Raw genomic sequence first — 25,846 nt, forward strand, 5'->3', positions numbered from 1 at the left:
TTTCCCATTTTACAAATAAAGAAAATTGAAGCCTGGAAAGGATAAGTGACTTGGCTAATGGCAGAATTGGAACCTACAACTAAATCTTTTGGCTCCCATGTCCAGTGTTCTCATCACATGACATGACCCTTGGGCACACAGGGGAACAGCATCCTCATTAGAATGTTAGTGATATTATCCCAGAACACTGGTCCCTTAACTCTTTTATAATTTTTTGGACACAGTCTAATCCTGGCACGGTTGATTATGCCTGTGTTCCCATCTTCTCCAAAGGAGAGAGAATGAAAGCATCACACAACAGAGAGCCTAAGAGTCTAGAATTATGTTTTTGATAGAGAAACAAATTTTCCAAAGAAATGCCAGCCATTTTGGACATTCATTTATTTGTCCATTCATTAAACTAGTATTGATTGGGTGTCATTAAGTGCAAGTCATTGTTGGCAAAAATTTTGCAAGATACACAGTAGTGCAAAACACAAAACACAATCTCATCCCCTCAGAAGCTTACAACTCGGCAGGGGAGATCAGACACAGAAACAAATATCTATGATGCAAAGCAGTAGAGGGTAAATACCATAGGAGAGGCAGAAGCTAATTACAGAGGAGGAAAGATGAGTAGTATCAGATTTAAATGGGCAAGGAAAGGAAGAAAGGTTTTCCTGACAGTAGGAAAGGTACTAGCAATGAATCGAAATCAGAAAATGTCATTTGTATTTAGGAATTAGTATTTCCAAGCTGGTTCAAATGGTCCATTAACTTAGAGGAATCAGACAAAATTAATGACTATAATGATGATATTGATGACTTATATAGCTATGACTTACTTATGACTAAATACATATTAATCTCAATTTATTGATTTATTATTAATTAGTAATTTGTAATGATTAATTAATAAATTATTATTTTATTAATATTAAACTTAATACATATTATCTCTTTGGATCCTTTCAATAATCATGTGAGATAAGTACTATTGTTATCCCCATTTTTGAGATGAGGAAACGGGTTCACAGAAGTTAAATGACTCACTCAGGGTCACATCTATTTTAAGTGTCTAAGGCATGGTTCAAACTCATCTTTCTGTCTCTGAGATTAACACTTCTTTCCACTACATTAGCTTTTTTTCACTCAGACATCAACATTTTGGTTTACTGAATTTGTTCACATTCTTTGCTCTCCTCTTGAATCTTCTGCATCCTTCTAAGGAGAGCTACTACAATCAGGAACACTACCTACCTAAAGAGAGGTGTTTGAATCAGGTTGTTGTTGTTGTTGTTGTTGTTGTTGTTGTTGTTGTTGTTGTTGTTGTTGTTGTGTTGTGCCTGACTCTTCTTGACCCCATTTGGGATTTTCTTGGCAAAGACACGAGAGTGGTTTGGCATTTCCTTCTCCGATTCATTTTACAGAGGAGGAAACCAAGGCAAACAGGGCTAAGTGACTTGCCCAGAGTCACATAACTAGGCAATGTCTGAGGCCAGATTTGAAGTTGATGGATATGAATCTTCCTAACTGCAGGCCTGGCACTCCACCCACTGTGCCACCTGGCCATCCCTAAGTTAGATTGTGGAAAACATTAAATGATAATCTATAGATTTTGAACTTTATTTGGTGGGCAATGCTATGTTTCCTAACATCTCCCCTGGCCTAGAGCTCAGCAACCACAACATTGGAAAGATACAATATATAATAAGCTCCCATTTTCCTCACCCCTAGCAAATGAAGTGTTATATCTAAGGAAATGTTCTCAGTAACTACCATTTATAACAGAATATGCTGAGCATCTTTTAACCATCTCACAATGACTTCTTCAATGTATTCATTCAGTAAGTCTATCACAAAGCAAAACATTTTTAAGCATCTATTATGTATAAAGCACCATGCTAGTCACTGCCACCATTTATTTTACTCTTTTGCTGTAAAGTGATGCGCTCAAACACTGCGGAGACATGTAGGACTGTGTGTATCCATGCACTGAATGTTGCCAAACTGCTATGCTTTATAGATCTTCTCTCCAAGTTTTACAGTTCTCCTATCTCCTCCCTCTGTGTCAGCTGTCACATCTTGCTACTGTCGTGTCTCTGTTTCTGTACTGCTGCCTCTCTCTTTGCATGATTCTCAATCAGTGAGCCTAAAGATGACTTCACTGTCTTCAACAAAGTAAAATATGTGGCCTTTTTGAAGTGGATTTTGCTGAAGCTAAGGTTTTTTCTCCCCTTGTTCCTAGATTTGAATCTATTACATAAATGATTTCGAGTCCTACAATTGTGAACTCTGGGCAAAGGGGTATTACCTTTTTTGTGAAGACAAATCTATAACCGAAAAATAATTATTCTCAAAGTTCCACAAGATCTATTTGGCCAGAAACTCCTATAATATGTTATTCATTAATATTTATGAAAAATAACTAATAACCACAAATAATATAATCCAATTTTAATTATTGGAAATAGTTCCTATACGAGTTCTGTTTCTTTTGTCTATTTCAGAGTTGACCATGATATGGGCAAAACTACAACACGACGCTCAGTCCTGTAGTCCCCTTCTGTTTCTACAGTAGTGATGTCAGAAAAGAAGAAAGAAAGCAAAGCACACAGTACAGTTCTTAAAATTGTCTACTAACAGTTTGTTACTACTCTCAGGGGATGATCCCATTCTAATGGTCAACATTAGTGGATATACTAGCAGAAGAGTAGAACCTTATCCATGTTGGTGTTAATAGCAATGAGTGAATGATACTAGAAGGTACATGGGAGCTATAGAGAATATTAAGAAGGATAAGTGGAATAAGATGACTTCCCGAGAGAGAGAGACAAAGAAGGGAGATGGAACGTTGATTCCATGTGAATAATCAAAAGGGCATGAAAGACAACATTTCAAAAAACAATTGATCATGATTTTTTTCTTTAAAAGAACAATAAACCCTTCCCGTACATCTTAGAATCAATACTATGTATTCGTTCCAAGGCAGAATGGTGGTAAGGTAATGGGGGTCAAGTGACTTGCCAAGAGTCACACAGCTAAGGGGTCATCTTGTTTTACAGTTTTCATAACACTATACTTAAACATACTACTATGAACATTTTTGGGCGACCAACCATCATCCAATATAGAGGATAAAGAAGTTTGAAGAACTGTGACAATATTCTCCAAACTAAGTCAGCTTAAACCTTAATTACTTGTGAGTTTACTGTGCAAATGAGCACAAGGGAAGACTGCAAAAACCATTTTTGAAAAATATAGCTCTGCATCAAGGAGTGGAAAAGTCCAAAACAGATCAGATGTCTACAAGCATTCTCTGCCTCTCTGTCTGCCTCTGTTTCTCTCTGTCTGCCTCTGTTTCTCTCTGTCTCTCTCTTTTACTCACTCTCACACACATCCCTGCATCTTTTTTGTCTAAAACTGTGACTTCTTGGAGGTAGGGAGCTCTCCAAATGAGGAAACTCTCTACCCATGTAAATTGGTGACTTATTCTGCAACTTAGAGACTGTAAAAGTAGCCTAGGGCCCCAAGAAATTAAGTACATGTCAGCAGTGAGACATGAATCTAGGTCACTCTAACTCCAAGGCATACCCTCTTTCCACTGGGGAGAGGAAGCAAGAGAGAAAGGCTCAGAGATGGGGAGATGGGAAATGGAAGGAAGAAGAGACAAAAACAAAACACAGAAACTTCAAGGAGAAAAAGTTAGGAGAATTGACCAAAAGGCAATAAAAAGGAACCTGACTATATTTTAACAGGGGAAGTGATGGGTTAGAAACATAACTCTTACTACAAGGAGAGCAGGACAGTTGAACTGTGGAAGGGGGAAGTAGTAGCTTCTGTCAATAATTCCAGTGAAAACACTAGCCTCTGACCTACTTTAGGCTACCTGGGAAAAAAAGGATTAGAGGAAGAGAGAAAACAAGTTTGGGAACCAGGCTGAGCTCCATCCACATGAAAGGCCTGCAAGAAAGTTACCTGGTGATGTGGGTACAGCCTCCCTAATAGCTCTCTTACAAACATGGCTCCCCTTTTAAATCAACTCACACACACCCCTGTTCCTAGAGGTGCAACTTTTTTTTCAAGCCCTATGCAAGACTTTCAGAGATATAAAAATCATTTGTTTAAGCACCAACAGAGATCCTTTTTTTAAACTGGCTTCTCTTGCTCAGTCTAGTTCCTGATATTATTCTCTCTCTCCCTCTAATGCACTGTCATCACAGTTAAACCTGTGATTGGCTAACTTATAGCCAGATTGCTCTGGCAACTCCAACTTGGATTTACAAATGCACAATAATATAAAAATGTTTTCCTTTGAGTTTCCTAGCTCTAAAAGAGAGGGTCACTTCTCTTAGCCATCAGAAACAAAGAAGAAAGTGTCTGCTTTCCCTTTTATCCCACTGTGCCTCTGTTAAAAAGACTCGTAAGGGCAAAGAGTAAATGAGGGCAAATATGTGGAGAGCACCAAGTGGAATTTGTCTCATTTTTTAAATATATCATTTACTATTTCATTTACTATTTTTAATTTTTTCCTTTTAAAAATATTTTAAAATTATTTTTTCAACTGACAAGCATTCATTTTCTCTTCCTCCACAATGAATAAAGGAAACATATATAAAATTTAAAAATGAGAATTTTGTTATGAGAATTTTATTTTTAGTATTTTTGATACCCATTTTATTAATTTTTATCCATTCTGTGTATGTTCCCCCTACTGTTAGCTACTAAAAATTAATATCTGAATTCTCTTTTACCACTTAATATCAATTAGCATTTAGAAAGAGATATTAACTTTGAAATGATAGTAAGGCTCAGACTTTTTTTTTAACTCTTACCTTCCATCGTAGACTCAAAACTGTATCTGTTCCAAGGCAGAAGAGCAATAAGGGCTAGGCAATGGGGGTTAAATGACTTGCCCAGGATCACACAATTAAGGGAATATCTGAGGCCATATTTTAACCTAAGACCTTCCATCTCCAGGTCTGGCTCTCTCTCCACTGAACCACCCAGCTGCCCCCCTCCCCACAACCTTTTTTGAATAGGCTTAGAGACTTAATGCAGTTTCTACAGAGCACTCATTAGTCCCAAGGTCACATCCAAATCCAAATGAAGCATTAGTACTGGATGAATCCACAGGTACCACTAGCTTGGGTCATTACTTGCTCCATGAGACATGGATTATGAGTTGGCCATAAAACCTGACACCTACTCTCGGACTCCCAGACTCCTAGAAGGCTTGTCCTCTTCAGCTTTCAAAATTCACAGGTGATAGCCCCCAACTTCCTTCACCTAAAACAAAAGCACAGGCACTGAGGTGGGTGAAGAACTGAGACCTGTTTTTATAGTCACTTGTCAAACTCAGAAGAAGAGAAAGCCCCAGGCTTCTGCCCTTACCATATCATCTCTCCCCCAAATGCTATTTTAACAGGAAAAAAAATCAGCCAAAGAGAACTTAAACCAAGAAAAAGATGCCAATGGAGACTACGGTCTTTTTAATACCCCCTTCCCCATCTCTAGCTCTGTAGCCATTGCATGTCCCAAACACTCAGCATGAGCTTAGCAGCTCTAAACCAGTTCTCCAAAGTCTCCATGATATTTCCATTAACCTTCATCGAGATTCTCCAGAGTCTCTGTTTTCTTCCTTGTGGGGAAATACATCAGAAGTACTCGGTGAATGATCATAAGGCCTGGACTCTGGCCAGTGCCCGTTACAAATCTATTTCCCTAACATAGATGTATCTCAAAATTAGATCACAATGAATCTTGGGAAACAATCTTAATGCAGAAGAAAAAGAGAAACAAATAATGCTCAATCTGATTCCAGGATATTTTTCTCCTCAGACCTGGATTCTTAATGATTTGAGGGTCACACATTCTTATATTTTGTACTGGGAGACAAGCAACAATAGAGGTTTGTTTTTGAGATCATACAATTTGAGTTTCCTCTTCTTGCTAGGCTTTTTTTTTTTAAGCAAGGTCTTGGATGTATAATTAAAGTTGTATATGTTGTTTAGAAAGAAAGAAATTAGAAAAGAATATAACAGGTGTTGAGATTAAAGCATTCCCTAGACACCAAAAGTTAAGGTAAAATCTTTCTGATGAACATCTGAGTCAAAGGAATGTTCATCTCCAGTTCTTAATCTCTTCCATTTTTATTGCCAATTGCACTATCGCTACAATCTGGCAATATATTTTCCTATTGTTTCCATGCAGAATACAATCAGAACTGATGTAGCCCAGAGAAAATAATGTGCTGTTGAAATGCTGATATACTAATTCTCTGTTATTATCAAATGAGATAATATCTGTAAAGTGCCTGGCACATAGCAGGCTCTTAATAAATATTTATTACCTTCCCCCTTCCCTTGTTAAAGTGCTATCTTTCATATACGAAGATGTGTAAGGAAAAAAAAAAAGAAATATTTGGGCCATAATTCTGAGCTGAAAAAATCCAACTGTTATTTGTGAGTGAAATAGAATTGGGGGTCTCACCACACCCAGTCTGTGACGAAGACCTCTTTTGGGTGTTCACAGCTGTTTTTATAAGCTTTTAACAGTTAATACAGATCATTGATTAACAAAACCAAGTGTTCAAAGTAGGTTAGCTTTTAATTGATAAATTCTAGTACAAGGTCCAAGCTTTTTATTGATCCTAGAACTAATACCCTCAGACAATGACTCTAGGAAGAGACTTATTATTGATCTTATAACTAATACCCTCAGACAATGACTCTTAAAGATAAGCAAAATCATCTCTCTGGGGCATCAAATCTAAGGATACGGTTATTAACATAGATTCTTATTAAAGGAAATTCTAATAAGAATTCGTTCTTCTTCAACTTGCCTCTATGAGAGCTTCTGTTATCTTTATCCAGAATCAAGATTTAGTGAAGCTGTGAACTTAACTTTCCAGGGTTGATAACAGGAGCTCTAAAGCTAAATCTCTACTTATCTATAACGGTTCATTAATAACAGAAACTAACCGTTCTAGCATCATCGTTACAGATACCACCTAAAGGATTATCTGAAATGAATTGGTTTATAATAAATGATGAAAAAGCAATATACTCAATTTCATTTTTTCAGATGCTCCCACCAACCTACTACAAATATGCAGCTCTGAGTTGTTTTCCCAAAAAACAGCGCTAGAAGAGACATCTGCAGAACTAGATCACCAAACTCCGTCCCGCCTTTTGTGACGAGTCTTGGGAAGATCACACAGCTAGCTAGCGTTGGGGATGTGGTCTTTGATCACAGGACAGAGGGAAATGAGCTGATCCATAAATGTCACAAACCTATAACTTGGCCTCATCTCGCCATGACCTAGTAATGTTTGGCAAACATACGGATAATGGACATTCATGAAACTGCATCAACAGGATAAGCACTAGTTGGTTGAAGCCTGATGAATTTGTCTCCCACAGCGGGCCAAAGAGAAAATCCAGTAAGCTTTTAGCAGGGTCACTGTGGGGAGAGGGCACAGATAAATGGAATTACAGACCTTTGACATGATTAGCGAAACAGCATCGCATTCAGTTTTATTCTTTGGTGCATGGGTGAAAATAAGCCCAAGAGAAAACAAGAACAAGAGAAAGAGGGAGGAAAAAGTTGTTTCCTAATTATATAGTACCTTGAAGCAGCATGGATCCAAACTGACCTTATGGGCCCAAAGACAGGTTTCTTTTCAAACTCAAGGTGTACATTTTTGCAGTTTACCTCCTCTGGTGGTATAACTAATTACCCAGCTCCTGGCTTTCCCTCGATATTCACAGGTAATGTCTGACTGTCCCCCAAAAAGTAGCTTATAAGGTCACCTTCGTTTTTAGAGGCTGAAAAGAGAACAGTATTCAAAGGAGTTGGAAATGGATAAAACTGCATTTTATTTAAAATGGGGATTTTTCAGTAGCAATCACAGACAGGCACAAAGACCTTTGTTAGAAGAATTATACTTAATTCTAGTGTCCACTATTAAGGGATGGGAAGGCTAAAGACTATTGTTAAGGAGTTCTAATGGAAGTAATAATAGTACCTCTCTTTCTTAGCTATTGATTAGCTGGGGGCTGTAAGGGGAAAAGATGTTGGTCAATTCTATTTTTAATACAGAAAGAGAAGGAGAGTTTCATAGAAAATTTCTGCCCATAATTGGATCAAATATAATAATCATGATAAGAACTAGGTGTTCTCTAATCTCAGGGTGACATCTGTTTCTCCTTTATGAATTAATCCCTATAATAGCATTATTTCTGTTCTTTTCCCACACCCTTAAGCTGATGGTATTTGTATAGCTTTTTATTGGGGACAACTCAGCAAATCAGTTGATTGAGAGACAGTGGAGGTCCCAGTTTCAAATCTGGCCTCAGACACTTCCCAACTATAGGACCCTGGGCAAGTCACTCAGCCCCCATTGTCTAGCCTTGACCATTCTTCTATCTTGGAACCAATACACAGTATTGGTTCCAAGACAGAAGGTGAGGCTATAAAATAACAATAGTACATTTTTTCAAAAGTGTATATAAGAAGAGGTCGTCATTGTATAGAGAACAGAGAATAATACTATAAATTTCAAGGCTGCATTGGGGAGGGAGTTTCTTTCTTCGAGTTCCCTATACCAATAAAACAGACCTGGAGTGGGGGGAAGTACTGTATATGTAGGACTGTGCTGTTGTATCTTAGATGTTTCTTCCAGTAAGTATGGTGAGGCACCTTAGAGTTTAAGGAGCACGCCATGTCATTTAATTGTTTTCAACTGTGTCCAACTCTTTGTGACTCCTTTTCAGGAAGTTTCCTTGGCAGAGATACCAGAGGGGTTTGCCATTTCCTTCTCTAGTTCATTGTACAGATAAAGAAACTGAGGCAAATTGGTTTAGGTAACTTGCCCAGGGTCAAAGAGCTAGTTAGTGTCTGAGGCCAAATTTGAACTCAAATCTTCCTGACTCCAGGCTGACCCCACTCCAGGTAGTACATTGCTCAAAAAAAGGCACATGGAAAAGAAGAACCTATGTTCTGATCGTATCCCTCATGCCCGAGTGACCTGGGGGAGTTCACTAGATCTTCTTAGTCCTCCATTTCTTCTTATGTAAAATGATGAGGTTGAACTAAATAGCTTCGAAGGTTCCTTCCAGCTCTAGATCTGGGATCCCAAAATCCTGAGAAGCAAAGATAGGAAAAGAGCCAAGGACAGATGGGGTGAAGACTTCAACAGTGGTCCTTGATTTCTCAGTGTTGTATCTTAAACCTCATTGTCTTTTCTCAGAAGAAATATGTACGGTTCTCTAAAAACCCGTTCCACCCCTAGTGAACAGAGACAGGCATCTGTTTCCCAAAGGCCCTATCAATCTCAGAGGGAATGTCAGCAATGAGCAGTAGCATCTCTCATATTGTGCATCTCGTCTACTTCCATGGACCTTTCCTGGGGTTCTTATAGTCTAGATGTAAGACAAAACCTGCTGCTTCATTAAGCCCACATGACATCTTTGAGCCAAGAGGTCCTTATTTTTTCCTCCTGGCCAGAAGGGCCTTTTGTTGGGGTGAGTTGTCCCTAGAGATATCTGTGCTAAGCTTCCCCTCTCTAGCCCTCCAAATGGGTCGTGAACTTCATTCCAATTCCTTTTCTCGTTCCAGTACTGAGAATCCGAGACTGGATTTGTTTTGCTGTTTCCAATGCAAGTATGTGCTGCTCCATTCTGTCAGCTCCTCAGCAGCAAGGGAGGCTGCCAGCCCCTGAATTAGTTACCATATTTATTTCTTGCAGAAACAAGTAGACCATTGGAGCTGGCATCTTATCTCAGGACACACTGTCTAGCTGCATTTACCAGACTGCTAGGAAAGTGACTTCTAAGGAATAGAGCTGGTGTTTGAGAAAGGTGAATCCCAGAGGAGGAAAGAACTGAAATCAATTTACTTACTTTATAACCATTTAATGCAAAGGATGTTGGAACCTAACAAACACAACAAACCAATTACAGTACCTGAGAACGCCCTGTTCAAAGCTAGAGGAAGATTAAGCATCCAAGGCAAGAGGCCCTTGTCACTATAATTAGACCTAAAAGCACAATGGCTGTCTAATAGAACTGGTAAAGGATTGTCACTTGTCATACCCCCAGAGTCTTTTAACCTTCATCTGCATTATGAGCTGATGTAGAGTCTGAAAAAAAGCCCAACCTTTACGACAAGACCCCTTTTACTGAATCCCCTGTCTTGGTCTTTTGATCAGGTTACAGACATAAAAGAGAAATTGAAGTTGTCCAAAAAGTTCTGGTCTGCTTTACCCTACACCATCTGCAAAGATGAGAGAGTGACAGCTGGCACGTCAAATGAAGAGGAATGTTGGAATGGGCACAGCAAATCCAGGTGAGGACCACTTCGCTGTGAGCACCAACTCGGGAATTTCCCATCCAGCCTTGGAACGCTTAGCTGGCACTGCTTTTGAGACTTGTTTACGGGGCTGTTTCAGAAAAGGAAATCGAGGGTGGAGGAACAAGTTGTCACTCAGTGACAGCTGTTAGCATTGACAGGTTTGATGGGAACCTGGGAGCACTTAGTCTCAAGGTGCCATTAAACTTGGAATCCTCGTTCTGAATGTTAAAAGTCTCGGGAGGAGAATGGGCGAGATGACAGCTGACAGATTACAGACATTCGGAGATCTCAAAGAAGCCCCTTCGTATCCTCTTAATGACTCTGCGATGGGGAAACTATTTTTATTCCTGGTTAAATTTACATGGCATGGTTTTTACCCTCAAATGGAGAAGAAAATGAAAATTCAACTTGATTTTTTCCCCTTTGCAGGCTAACTGAGTTGTTCGTTGAGGGGCTGATGTAAAGGAACAGGGGACGAGAGGCGCAGGGTTCTGACAGACACTCTGGCTTTGGTTTTGATCTGCCTTATGTGATTCTCAATTCCACAGCCACTGCTTGACAAGGGGCTGCCCATCTCGCCTATCGAAATGGGCTTTTATTGCTCTCCATTGAGTGGAACAGCAGAATGGGAGAGGAGCTTAAGAGCTGGCAAGTAAGGCAAAGCCTTAGGAGGGATGTCTAGGCTGGTCATTTGACAGGTAGGACTGCAGGTGGGTTGAGCAGCTGGCAGGATGGGCTGAGGAGGAGTGGGGAGATTTGTCAGCAGGTGGAGAAGGGAGGGGGAGGGGGCCGTTCTGGGACTGTGATGGGCTAGCTGCAGGTGTGTGGAGCAGATGTGGTCCAGGGAAAGAGGCAAGGAGGCCAAAGCTGAGTTCAGAAGCAGCTGCAAGGATGGAGCTGGGGTGGGCAGGGCAAATGAGAGGGGGGACTCAGATCCTCGTTAGGAATTTTTTCATAGGGTGCTGAGTTGCATTTTCAAGACTCCCGTGTTTATAATCACGTAAACATTATCAGGAAGAACCTGAAGAGGTGAAAAGCAGACCCCAGTGGAGGCCACTGGGATCTTCTCAGGTTCCCTGAATAGGAAAGCTATGAGGAGCCCTCGTCATGGTGCTGTAGGCTGGGCAACACCAAATGTGTCTGGCGTTTGTTTCCCTAAAACACCCTGTAATTGTTTACCGAACTGTCTACCCGTTCTCAGGGACCTTTGGAAACTGAGGTCAGCAGATCTGACAGTGAATGAATGGCTTCTAAGGTGTCTTTTCTCAATGACTGTTCAGAAAGAAAGTACAACTGGATTTCCAGATGGCTTAATGAATAAAGATGTTAATTTTTCCGGCTGCTCCAGTTGCCCATCTGTGTTTACCTAGCAGCCTTTGGTAAACCCAGGGACGTGTTGTACACTATTCCTGGGTTTTAGAGCATGTGTAAGTTCTGATATGGGGAAAGCACCGAAATGTTTGAAAGACTGCATTGCATCTGACAAATGAATAAGGACGACTAAAGAGGAAACAAAAGTAAAATGGCAAAGACAGGAACACCTGATAGATGTTTCATTTCATCTAACCTGTCCCATTTCAGAGCCATATTTATTAGACTCTTCTGTCCAAATTATGCCTGAGAGGGCATGTGCTGGAACCAGATCGTACCAGCTGACGAGAGCTGATTATTAAATTTTCCGTGACCGCTATCTCAGAAATATAAAAAGACTACAGATGAAGATGAGTTATGTTGTTGATTGTCTAGCTTAAGAAGATGGTAGAGAAAATATTAATAATGCAGATTAATCTTTAAAATGCATCATATATTTTCAGAGAGCATTTTGTTAATTCATTTAATAGCATAACTCTGATCTATTATATAGAGATTTCTGTATGTATATATGCATACAGAAACCTTTGTAGGCATCTATAAATGTATGTAAATACCTATGTATATGAACATACATGTAGGTACTAGATACATAATAGATATACATGTATGCATATATAAATTGCATAAATATGTCTTCAATGTAATTTTTAGCAAACAAATGGCATGAGAGGCAAGGTCCTGGACTTATAGTCCAGAAGACCTAAATTCAAGTCTTGCTAGCTCTGTGAAATAAGAAGCCAAGTTTCTTCATTTCTATCAGACTATTTCATTATCTACAAAGCTGGGATAATAATGGCAGCTATCCCAGAAGGTCACTGTGACAATAAGATGAATTAATACATGTAAAGTGCTTTGTAAACTGCTAAATGAATTTTACCTATGATTTTTATTATATTAGTATTATTATTATATATTCTATATAGATTATATATTCCTTATATTCAGTAAAGGAAGACATAAGGAACAAATTTAAAGCTTATAATGAAACCTAAAAAGTAAAATTAATGGTTTAAAATAGAAAATGGAAACTGTTAACAAAACAATAGTTATCAGAAAAGGGGAGTGGAGAAGGCAATATTCAAAAATTCAGTGATGCAATGAGAATTTTTTGAACAAAGTTAAAAGAGGGCAAAATTGGAAGGACAGATAAGATTGCTACTAACAAAGATGAGTTTCTTGGAACACAGAACTTGGTCTCCCAGAAAAACATGAAGAAAAAACCCATATCTCATACTTCAGCAAATCTTAAAAGGATATTATCTGAAAATAATGAGAGGAACCCTATATATAATTTACCCAGTAATATTATTATCTTGCTCCAGAGCTTCCAGTAAAAATAAAAGATATTGTAAGCAGCCAGGAAGAAATAACTCACCTTTATAAAAGAATTTATGACTTTTGAGCATTCTTTTTAAGAAAACCAGAATTGGGGAAAGTCTATTAAAATGAAAATGTAATATATTTATGAAAGACAAATAAATTTGAACAAATGGAAACACATAGTTCAGTGTTTACTTACTAAAGGTTATATTAAGAACAAGAGGACACCCATTGTCTTTAGAATTCTACCCTAAGTAGCATTAAGAAAATGAAGACAAAGGAGCACCTAATTGGTTCAGTGGATTGAGACCCAGACTTAGAGACAGGAGGGTTCTGGGTTCAAATTTAGCTTCAGACACTCCCTAGCTGTGTGATCTTTGGCAAGTCACTTAACTCTTGTTGCCTAGCCCTAACTGCTCTTCTTCCTTGGGTCCAACACACAGTATTGAATCTAAGATGGAAGATAAGTGTTTTTTTAAAAAATATATGTTTTGTTCTGGGATGATAAACAAACCAACTAGAAAAAAGGAAGAGAGAGGAATAAATGGACTTGCTATGTCTTAAAATTAAGGGGCACCACAGTTAAGGCTATTCAAACACAAAGGTGGGATTAGATGAATGGGGAAACATAAACTGTTAGCTCTTATATGGCTTGGGAAAGGAAAAGGTTTTTTTTAAGATCTTAGCAGAAAATAATTAAATGAATAGGGGATTAGAAAGGGAGTTATAGCCCCCTCAAATGTGGAAAGTGATAGACTAGTCTAGGCTACAAGGGAAGAGAGAAGTAAGGATAATAGAATATAATTGTTCTAAGCAAAGCAAACTGCAGGTGCTTAGTGCAAATTATTTTTTCCTCTGGGGAAAAAATAGCAGCATGGCTTGATGGAGAGAAAATTCAAACTTAAAGATCATAATGGGAATAGAATAAGCATGTCTATTGTTTAATTGAATGAAATTCAATTAACTAAATGAAAGAGGGTAACAATGGATTAGAAAATATATATATGAATTTGTTGCATACAAGAAACATTCTTCAAATACAGAGATTCATTAAAAATTAAAATGTGGATTTAGAGTAGAATTTGTTCTATTCCAGGTAATCCCCCAAAAACAGAAATAATAATTTTTTGAGACAGGCCTATAATGAAAATAGACAATATCAAAACAACCTAACAGAAAAACTACATTGTCTTTAAAAGCACCAGAGATAATGGAACAATAGCATTTCACATATTTATGCTAAATGGCAAACTATCAATGCCTATTTGAAAAATATCTAAACCACTAATGGCAATAAGACATAAAATGTAAAACACTCAACTGGCCAAAGATAAAAACATGGAGGTGGTAAATTTCAAAGAGGAATTAAAGCATATTGCTGTACTCTTGGTGGAGGTTGGTGCATTGGTGTAAAAGTTCTGGGAAATGATCTGTAAGTAAAACTATCAAATGGCTTTCACCTTTGGACCTAGTTGATGCCACTACTTTGTGTTGGTGCCATGATGATGCCAAGAGATTTTGAGATGAAGAGAAGAGAGAGCTTATCCCAGAATTATTGTTGATTCCATTTCTGTTCCCAAAGTAGAAAGGACTGGGAAGAATTATACCAATGCCAAGGCATGGAGATGATCAGAGTACATGTAGGTAGCTGGAATGCTCAGGAAAGCCTGAGGATGCCTAGACATGGTGAAATCTCCCCAATGGGCATTACCAAAGTGCATAGCCAGAGGGAAGTCCAGAGGAGCAGAGCATAAAGATGGCCAGACAAGCATCCCTATGAGTCTGTGTGTACCTAAACATAGTTAACATTCACTGATAAGTGCCCAAGGTAATAACATGAAATATGCTATAAAAAGAGTTTTAAACTATATATGTATATATTTGTATGTATATTATATATTTATATATATATTTGTATTTATTATACTAGCTCTTTTTATAGTACCAAAAAACTGAAAACCAAGGCAACATCTGTCAACTGAGGAGTGACTAAACAAATTATAATATGAATGACATAGAATACTATGATGTAATAAGAAATGAGGAAAAGAATAATTTCAAAGAAACCTAGAGAGGCTTGTATGAACTGATATAAAGTGAGTAGGACATAAAAGAACAGTTTATATCATAACAACTGTGTGACAGCAAACAGTTTTGAAAGAATAACTGATCAATAGAAAGATCAACCATGATTTTGCCAAAGGACCAGTAATGATTCTGACAAGAAGTGATAGACTCAACATACAGAATTAAACATGCATTTTAAAAAAATATAACCAGCATGGGAATTTATTCGACTATGATTATGTTATAAACATCTTGTTTTTCTTTTCTTTTTTCTGAATTGGGAGGTCAGGGAAGGAAAGAAAAAAGTAAATGCTTAATTGAAAAAATGAAGAAAAGAATTAACATTTAAAAAAAGAAGCTTCCTTTAAAGGAGGATTTGAGCTAAGTCTTGAAGGACATCAGGAGAAAGGGAGCATAGCATTCCAAATATGAGGGGATAGCCAGAACAAAAGGCTCGGAGACAGGAATAGTCAGTGCTGTATATAGTGTTTGACCCATAGTAATAAATACTTATTAAATGCTTTTTTACATTTATTTACTTATTCATACAAAAACAAAAACAAAAAGCCCCTTCCCTCAAGTAGCTTATAATCTATGAAATATAGAGCTAGATCATTTTAATAAATAGAAAGTCTGCAAATATGTTTTTTCATTAAATATCTCAATTCTGTCTTTGGGTAAGATATATTTGGTCCCCCCTGAGATAAGTGGGTTCCAAGTCCTGTGCTTTAGGGGTGTCTCATGTTGCTTCAGAGATCATGTGGCTAGGTGATGACCCAAGTAGGCATGAGGCAAGAGAAACAGGAGCTCCCCTACCAACTGGTGGCAAAGAAAAGTATTGTAGAGACACCAATAAGAATATTTAATATTTATATAAGACCTTGAAATTTGCCAAGCACTCTACATCCACCTATTTTATAGATGGGGAAACCAAGGGGCAAAGAGTTTAAGGGACTTGCCCAGGGTCATACAATTAGTACACATCTGAGGGAGAGCGTAAACCCAAGTCTCCCAGACTTACAAGTCCTGGGCTTCATCCGCTGTGCTATGCTGCCTCTGTAAATGGGACTGACTTGAAAACTAATGTCACAAAAACAAAGTAATAAAGACTATTCCTTCTGTCCCACCACCACCACTCCAGTGTGCCCCTCCAGCTCCTGATGTCCCTTTTAGCCCTTTCCCTCCCTTCAAAGCTGCAATTTTGACCTGATTTCACCTAAATAAATACTTTAGCAATGTCAGTGCACTCAATACAATTTACTCCAGGTTTCATACCTCCCTCGAGATGGCCATGAGTCCAGGTAATATGTCACAAGTTGTCCCAATAATGAACAAATCTGGCTCAAGTCTTCTTTCAAGCCAGAAATCTGACATGGGAAATAAGAGCACATAGCCATCAAATGTAACGGATAACTTCAACACAAACTTTTGCCCTCCAATGGGATGCTGTCAGAGGTCAGGTGAACAAGAACTTTTCGATCAATTGATGACTGTCACATGTGGTCCACCACCAGAGTGAAAGAATAGCCGAAGGGAAGGATTTTCCTTAGAATTAACTTCAATTGTCTATCAGATCCCTCACAAGGAAGTGGTGGGGGGCTGGAAGGGGGTCCATTTTCAGCAATCAACAAGGAAGGGATTTGAAACGCCTCTTCTGTAACTCCCATTTTTCACTTACCTAAATAACTTCCTATGAGAAAATGGGAGAAAGACGATGCGACACTGACTCAACTCAGACAAATGGGAATTGAAAGGAAGCTAGTAAGTAATGGTGGAAAAATCAATAATAATCTAGAAGGCCAAAGGAAAAAAATTAAAGACTTGTGCTGCATGTTACAAATCTGAGACTTCTAAAGTTCCCAGGGTGAACCGAGAGACCTTAGGAGTACATTTTCAGTCATTCATCATCTCCAAGAAGAGTAGTTTCCACAGCCCAGTGGCAGGAATGAGTTGTCTGTAAGGGAGTCAGGGAAGAATGATTAGATCTAAGGCAAGAAAGAAGGAAATAAAATGTTTATAGGGTTAGCATATAAGGCTTAGAACTCTCTGTCGGTTCATTTAAGGGGGAAAGAAGTAATAATGGCATTCTGTTAAACCTTTCTCTTTCTACCTATCCAAAAGTTTCTCTGCTCTTTTTGAAGATGTGGACATTTTAAGTTGTAGTATCTCTGTTTTCCTTAAGTTTTTCCCCATTCTTCTCAGAAAGGCTTGTCCTAAGTACAAAAGACCTTAAAGGGAAGGGAAAAGAAAGCCATTTTTAAGGCTGATTTTCATCAGTGTGCACATCACTGTTTAGGGCAGAAATGATTTCATGGAGAAACAGTTGATATTTCTTGAGTCAATCATTTCTAGATCTGCTACTATGAAGGTTACAAAAGCATTTCCCACTTTTCATGTTCAGTTGTCTTTAAGACAGCCAAAAATTTCAAGTGTTTTGCATTTGTTTTAAACTTTCTTGAATGCTGTTTGGGGAAAAGTACTTAAAGAGGGAGCTAAAGACCAAGATTCCTTAGACCAATCAGAAATGAATTTTTCTTCTGCAAGTTCCTCTGTGATGTTTCCATATTAACTCATCATTTATAGAAACAATAAAGGCATCAGGGTCATCTTCCTCTAGCTCAGAAGGTAAATGATTTAAGTTGAAAGAAAGAGGATAAATGGAAAAATCTGGGAAATAAATCAATTATTGACAAGTGAAACAACCAAAAGCAACAACAAATCAAGTCAGGTATTACTAAATGGGTTTAATTTAGATTATCAACACAATGAATTATGATAATAAAACTATGAAGCACTGTGACTATTTGAATTAAGATCTTTGTTATTTTTTATTGATAACTGGATCCTAAAGGACTAAAAAATAATCAGAACTCTCTTAAAACATAAAACATAAAGGACTGCCCACAGCCAGCAAGCCTTTGGAAGGTGGGCCATACTTTTAAAACAAGAGTCCCTTCCAAAAATGACACTCAAGTCACTTTCATTGAATCTGGTGATAAAAGTTCTGGATTCAAATCCTAGTTGTAACACATTCAAAAGCTATGTCACTCAGGACAAGATGCTGGAATTCCTTGGACCTCAGTTTCCTAAACTGTAAAAGGAAGATAATATTATTTATTTCATCTACCTCATAGGGTTGTTATTAAGAAAGGTTATATGTATATGAATAATTATTAATATTAGTTATGCTTCTGTTAAACTAATCATCCTTACAGTCCAGATCATGTCATGCCTTTGCTCAAAAATTCCCAAAGAGTCCCTGTGACCTGACAATTAAAGCATGAATTTACTAGCCAGGCTTTAAAGGCTCACCATAATCTGACATCTCCTTCCAAACTGTGCTTCAAACAAACTGAAATACTTTCTATTCCCTAAATATATACTATCTTTTCCTACCTCCATGCCAGAAATGTCCTCCTCCCTTTTTCCCATGGGGCAAATGCCATTCCAACAAGAAGCTTTCCTCATGCTCTAGTTTGTGAACTTACTATGTATGATTCTGTATTGTAGTTGGTTACCATAGACTGTGAACTAATTCCCAAGAGCCAGGGATAGTGTCTTCTTAAAGATAGCTACCTGAGCACCCAGTCCAGTGCTCTAACTAATTAATTAATAATTCCGTTTGGAATCTTCACCTTGATTTTTCAGATCGGGTCCCCAGCTTCGTTTCTTGCATGACTTGGCTTGTCCTGCAAATCCTCTCTCTCTTCAAGCCTCTTCCATAATATCCAGGAATACCTTCCAATTATTTAACTTGAATTTATTCAAGTTCACAAATATTTAGAATATTGATGTTATAGTAATAGGAAAGCTTGAAGGCAGGGTGGATTTAGGGGGAAAGATAATGAGTTCAGTTTGGGACATTTGACTTCAAGATGTCTACTAGACATCTAGTAAATAAGAGTTCTGGGCATATAGTCAGGAAGGCTCCTTCCTCTTCACAAGTTCAAATCCAGACTTAGATACTTACTAGCTGTGTGACCCTGGGCAAGTCACTTAATCCTGTTTGTCTCTGTTTTCTCATCTCCAAAATGAGCTGGAGAAGGAAACAGCAAACCACTCCAGTATCTTTGCCAGGAAAACCCAAATGGAGTCACTAAAGAGTCAGACATGACCAAAAACAACCTAACAACAACAAAATTGGGCATCTTCAAGGTGATGGAAACTCAATTGAAGATGGACCCAATTTTGTTTTAGGTAGTATTTTATATTATAGAGAGAAAAGCTATGGAAACACAATTTTAGTTATCTGAGAATAAAAGAAAACAATGTCTATTCCAACACATAAAATATGAAGAAAGATTTAGACAATTTTAAGCCCATTTCTAGTATTAGAGAATTTCTGAAAAAAGTCACAATTTGAGTTAATATTATTTCTGCTTGTCTAACCAAGGACTGTGAAGGTAATACAACTTGCAATTTAGACAAGTCATATCAATTGCAACAGATTGCTGTAGTACCTAGAATTTTAACTAATAAATAAAACTAAAAACTAAAATAAAACTAAAAAATTAAAAATTAACTAATAAATAATAGTTCCCCAAGAATCACATCATTTAATAGGAGCATGTGATCTGTTAACAAAGACCGGGTCTCTTCACATCTCATCTGCCTCTTATAAGGAAAAGATATTCCATAAGCCTTGACTCTCTTTTATAGGGATTTGTTCCTCTTTCTGACTGACCTGATAGTTCATTCTTTGGACCTCTCCTAGCAGTCACAATTGATGGATATTTTGAAAGAGGAGATGAACTGTGAGATCTCAGCTTCCCCTCTATTACTTCATCATAAGAGAAAGGGCAAGTGGGTAATAGTTCACCATTGCCAACCAGCCCTCCTTTCAAATGCCTTAGAAGAGTGAGCTTTTTTTAAACCCTCACCTTCCATCTTAGAATCAATACTGTGTATTAGTTCCAAGGCAGAAGAAGAACAATAAGGGCTAGGCAATAGGCGTTAAGTGACTTGCCCAGGGTCATGCTGCTAGGAAGTATCTGAGGTCATATTTGAACCCAGGACCTCCATTCTCTGGTCGTGGCTCTCAATCCACTGAGCCACCCAGCTGCTCCTGAGTAAATTACTTTAGCTTTAAAAAGTGAACTGTTTCAGCCAAATCTTTAAAACTCAGGAGCTTAAAAAAGTTTTTCATATAGAAGAAAAACAATTGCTTGACCACATGGGTTGATGGGGATATGATTGGAGATGTAGACTCTAAATGATCACTCTAGTGCAAATATCAATAATATAGAAATAGGTTCTGATCAATGACACATGTAAAACCCAGTGGAATTACGCGTCAGCTATGGTAAGGGGTTGGGGAAAGGAGATGGAAGGAACATAAATCTTGTAACCACATAAAAATATTCTAAATTAATTAATTAAATAAAATTTTCCAAATAAAAAAGTTTTCATATAGAAATATTGCTATTAAATAATATTCAATATTAATTTTCCTCACGGATACAGTTAAATGAAGCTATAGAACAAATAGGATGGACATAATCCAAGGAGAATGAGAAAACATTTAGTATTTGTGAAACAGTTAGTTTAGAGCCAGATTAATTCAGTTTTCACTACTCCATGCAAACTGTCATCCACTTTGCACTCATGCTTGTCTTATTATCTAGTCAGTCAGTCAATAAGTATTTATTAAGCATCCACTATGTGCCAGGCACTGTGCTAAGTGCTGGGGGATACAAAAAGGCAAAAGACAATCCTGCCTTAAAGGAGTTCACAATCTAATGGGGGGAGACAACAAGTAAACAAATACATATAAACAAGTTATACAAAAGATAATTAGGAAATAATAGAGGAAAAGCACTAGAATTAAAGGGGGGTAGTGAACAGCTTCCTGGAGAAGTTGGAATTTTAGTTGGGACTTAAAGGAAGCTAGGGAAGTTCTGAAGGAGTGATATGGAGGGAGAACATTCCAGGCACTGAGGAGAGCCAGACAAAATGCCTGATGCCAAGAGCTGGAGGTCAGGAGTAGCAAGGAGGCAGGTGACCCTGGATTAAAGATTACATGATGGGGAGTAAGGTAAGAAGACTGGAAACGTAAGAGGGAACTTGGTTTTGAAGGTTTTGAACTTGGCTTTTAAAAGCCAAGAGGAGGATTTTGTCATTGATCCTGGAGGCAATCGAGAGCCATTAGAGTTTGAATGAAGGACCTGCTCTTTAGGAAAATCACTTCAGTGGCTGAATGGAGAACAGTTTGGAGTAGAATGAAAGTAGACTCAGCAGTAAGCTATTGAAATAGTTCTGGTATGAAGTGATGAGAACCTGTACCAAAGTGGTTACAGTGTCAGGGAGAGAAGGGAAAATATTTGAGAGTTGTTACAAAGGTGAATTGACAGATATTGATAACAGATTGGATATGAGGGTAAGAAATAGTGAAGAGTTGAGGGTGACACCTAGATTATGAACCTAGGGTGCTTGGAGGATAGTGGTGCCCTCGTCACTAATGGGAAAGTTTAAATATTGGGAGAATTTAAGGTTGACTCAGAGGATAGAGTACCAGACCTGGAGTTGGAAAGAGCTGGGTTCAAATGTGCCCTCAGACATTTCCTAACTGTGTGACCCTGGGCAAGTCACTTAACCCCATTTGCTTAGCCCTTTCCCTTTCTGTTTTAGAGTTGTTACTAAGAAGGCAAGGGTTTAAATTTAAAAAGAAAGATTATGCGTTCAATTTTGATCATGTTGAGTTTACAGTATCTCCTAGTCATCCAATTCAAGATATCTAAAATACAACTGGAGACATACAACTGGAGGTCAGAAGAGAGATTATAGCAGGCAGGATAAGTAGATTTGAGAATTAGCATAGGCATGATCAATTAATACAGGGGAGCTAATGAAGCTTCCAGGTGAACAAGTATAGAGGGAGAAGTTTTCTTCTCAGGATAGAGCCCTACAGGACGTGAGTACTTAAATATTGTATCATGGATAAGGCTTAACAAAGGAGACTGAAGAAGCACTTTGATAGGAGAACCAGGAGGAAGTGGTGTCCTGAAAACATATAGAGAAGAGATTATCAAGGAGAAGAGGGTCATCAATGTAGTCAAAGGTTAGAGAGAGATTTAAAAAAAGACGTTTGAAAAAGGCCATTAAATTTGACAGTTAAGAGAGCACTGATAACCTTGGAGAAAACCATTTCAGTGGAATGATGAGTTCAGAAGCCTTATTGTAAGGGGAGAAGAAGTGGGTGAGAGGAGGGAAGGTAGAGTTTAGCTACAAAGGGCAGAAGAGATATTCCAGTAGTGGAACATTTTTTGAGGACAAACAGGAGACACAGACATCTCTGTAGGCTGTAGGAAAGGAGGCAGTAGACAGGAAGAATCACAGAATCTAAAAATTAAATGATACCTCATCATGTAATCAACCTTCAACCTGGAAAAAAATCCTAACTAAAGTACACTAGCCTTTGGAAAGACCGACATGAACTGATGCAGAGTGAAATAAGCAGAACCCAGAGAGTAACAGCAATATTGTGGGATGATCAGCTGTGATGGATTTTGCTCCTCTTCACAATACAATGATCTAGAACAGTTCTGAGGGACTTCGGACAAAAAAAAAAATGCTATTCACCACCAAAGGAAGAACTATTGGAGTCAGAATGCAGAGAAAAACATACAATTGTTCATTTTAGTTTAGCTGAGTTTTTATTTGGGGGTTTTGGTTTTAGATGAGTATTCTCATATAAGAATAAACAATATGGAAATATTTGTGTGTGATAATGCATGTCTAACCTAAATGGAATTGCGCACCAGCTCTGGAAAGGGAGAGACAGACAGACAGACAGACAGAATTTGGATCATATCACTTAAGAAAATTTATGTGGAAAATTGTTATTACATGTAATTGGTAAAATCAAATATCTTTCAAATTAAAAAAATACCAGTCTTTGCTTAAGCACCCTTTCTTGGTGAGAACCCTTTTCCTCCTCAGGACAAGCCCATTCTCCTTTGGCAAAACTAATCATCAGGATCATTTTCCTGATATTAAGCATCAATTTGCTTCTCTGGAATTTCCACCTGTTCCTCCAATTTCTGACCTCTCAGGCCAAACAAAACAACTGTAATCCTTCCACATGAGCTTTTTTGGTACTAGGAGATGACTCTCAAGTCCCTCCACTCCTCACCCTTCAGCACTTCTCCAAACTAATCATCTTTAGCTCCTTTAATGTTCTCATATGACACAATAGCAAGCTTGACCTGGCCTTGACCAACTATTGATGACCATTAAAATGTATGTCTTGCATCTTATTCCCTTAAGAGCTGACCCTTTAAGTCTTAATGATTAATTGGTACTAATACACCCAAAGAGATCAGTGCTCACTTAGCTTGAGAGCACTGCCAGGTAACATAGTTGCATTTCATTAGGAGCTTTCTGGAAACAGTACCTTAAATGAAAGAATGAATTCTGATGGTAGGAATTTTAGGTATTGCATTAGGTTAGTTTAGTGGCAGAGAGGATAGAGTAGCAGGTCTAGAGTCAGCAAGACCCATCCTCCTGTATGACCTTGGGCAAGATGCTTACCCCAGTTTGCCTCAGTTTACTCATCTGTAAAATGAACTGGAAAAAGGAATAAAAAGCCACTCCATAATCTTTGCCAAGAAAACCTCAAGTGGAGCCTTGAAGAGTCAAACATGATTGAAAATGGTGGAACAACAATATTCAATTAGTGGGGGAAGCTTTAACTAGGAAAGATAAAGAGTGATCGTGTCTCCAGATCCTCAATTTACAGGTGGCTACAACAGTTAGAGTCTTTCCACAGCTCAAAAAAAAGTCAAAGCTAGAAGCTGGTTAGCATAAATGATTAATATGGGGAATTACCTGATGGTGAGCCTCCTCTCCCTCCCTCCCGTTTCCATAACCTCCATCAGTTTTGGGCCATTCTTTGTCATTCCCTCTCTGTGCAGTGTCCTGCCTGCCTCAGCTGAATGCTTTCTAGGTGTTACTTGCCCCAGGACCAGTATGCACTAGATAAAAAAATGTCTAGTTAGGGAGATGCCAATAGAGTACATCACTGGAGCCCAGGCAGGCTGGTTTATGCCCTGGGAGATCACACCATCTGCTGGGCTGACCACAACCAGCATTATCCCATAAAAGATCCTGATATTAAGTGTTCCTGCCCTGCTACCACCTTAGTCTTCAACAGCAATGTTTCTACATGATCAAGGAAGAGGGAAAAACTATAATTACACCTAGATGAGCAAAAGCAAAAGATATCCAAGGCACGGACCAAGAGATCTCCCCACCCCACTCCAATATGCTCTTTCCAAAGTGGAAAGCCCTTTACCAGAAATGCCAGCCATGCTTCCAAGTCCTTTGGTGCTTCCCCTTCACAAATCACATAGAATGGAAGCTCAGGAAGAAGCAGGGATGCCAAGAGGAAGGGGAGGCAGTGGCTTAGCTCAGTTTTAGCATTCCAGTTTGTCATCTCTTTGAAGAGTCTCCCTGCTCTAGGCAGACATGCCTTCAAAAGTGACCCTCTAAATATGAAAACCAAGGCAATCCTTTCTCACTTGCCACCTCCCCCACAAATCCAGTGATGATGCCCGGAGAGGACAGTCAGTCCCAGCTGTTGATTTGTGTGAAGCCAACTAAAGGGATCAAAGTTGCCAGTTCAAAAGGGGCTTTCTCTTTGTGGGTTAGCAGAAGAGATGTAAGGGGCCCCCTGAGCCTTGCAGATCAAAAACCAAATTGGTAGATGGGATCCTAGTTCTGTGGAGGCCTTTCACAGACCCCCACAGGCTCTACCTCCCACTCTTAGACATCTCCATGCATTTTATTTTCTGTCTCTAGCTCTGGTAACCGAAAAAGTGGTCATTTCCCTTCTTTTTCAGATTTAAAGTCCTCTCTTGTCTCCAAAGTTATCCTCTGAATACACAGGGAGGAGAAGAGGTTTTTGAGGACATCGGTGCATTGTTCTTGTTTTCATTGTAACTAGGGAAGCATCAGTAGGCCCAGCTAGAGGCCAGGCATTCTTGGCAGTCTCTTATTGTTCCTGGATGTTCTGGCTCCCAGGGGAAGAATTCCCATGTAAGCTATTGCAGCCGGCTTCTGATAAATGAGTCTTAGCTGGCAGGGCACTGGGAGCATTGTACAAAAAGAAAACAAAACCCAAAGTCCTCTGACTCAACACAGGTACATCCGCAGTAATCCTTTGCTGAAACATCAAGGAGCAACACCCAAACTGACTGTCACCTTTCGTCCTTTGAGAAGCTGTTGTTTCAGCAGAGGGTGAAGCTTCATGTCCTTGGCTGGCTTTTGTTCCTTTTGCAATCCTTGCCTTTGTTCTACTGGGTTCTGATAGTCGCTATTATGTGAAGGCAGATTGCGGGAAGCCCGACACATTATATTACTTCAACCAACAGATAATCAGATGCCGTCTTCTTTATGCTACATAAAACGAGTTCAGATTCAAACAAAAGCATATTTCTGCAGTGTTCATTGATTCCTTCAGAGCTGTTATCCCTGGACACAAAGGGGTACAGATCCTTAAGTCCTAGAACTGGGGATCTCGTGAGCACAATTTCCATCTTTTCTTCCAGACATCTGGACCACGGTTGCATCGGAACGAGATTTTGCCTTCAGATCAGCTCTTTGAGGCCCCTATGGGATGTGGTCTGCAAATTGGATTACAAACCAGGTTTACATAGCAAGGGAGGTGAAGCATAGGACAGAAGTTAGAGAGATATGCTTCTGTGACTTTTTTATGGGGACATTTTTTAAAGCAATAAATATCAGCAAAGTT

The 25,846-nt window shown here is 38.6% G+C and overlaps 1 protein-coding gene across 2 annotated transcripts in view; it reads left to right on the top strand.

The window, feature by feature from the left end:
* The window catches only part of GPC6 (glypican 6), a 1,241,421-nt gene that overhangs the window by 1,202,774 nt on the left and 12,801 nt on the right, over nt 1-25,846 (top strand). For both annotated transcript variants that reach the window (XM_001366572.4, XM_056807658.1), the window contains exon 7: nt 10,193-10,329. In XM_001366572.4, coding sequence (XP_001366609.1) covers nt 10,193-10,329 — 137 coding nt within the window. The remainder of the gene's footprint in view (nt 1-10,192; nt 10,330-25,846) is intronic.

Source organism: Monodelphis domestica, chromosome 8 (assembly GCF_027887165.1).
Source record: "Monodelphis domestica isolate mMonDom1 chromosome 8, mMonDom1.pri, whole genome shotgun sequence".
Taxonomy (NCBI): domain Eukaryota; kingdom Metazoa; phylum Chordata; class Mammalia; order Didelphimorphia; family Didelphidae; genus Monodelphis; species Monodelphis domestica.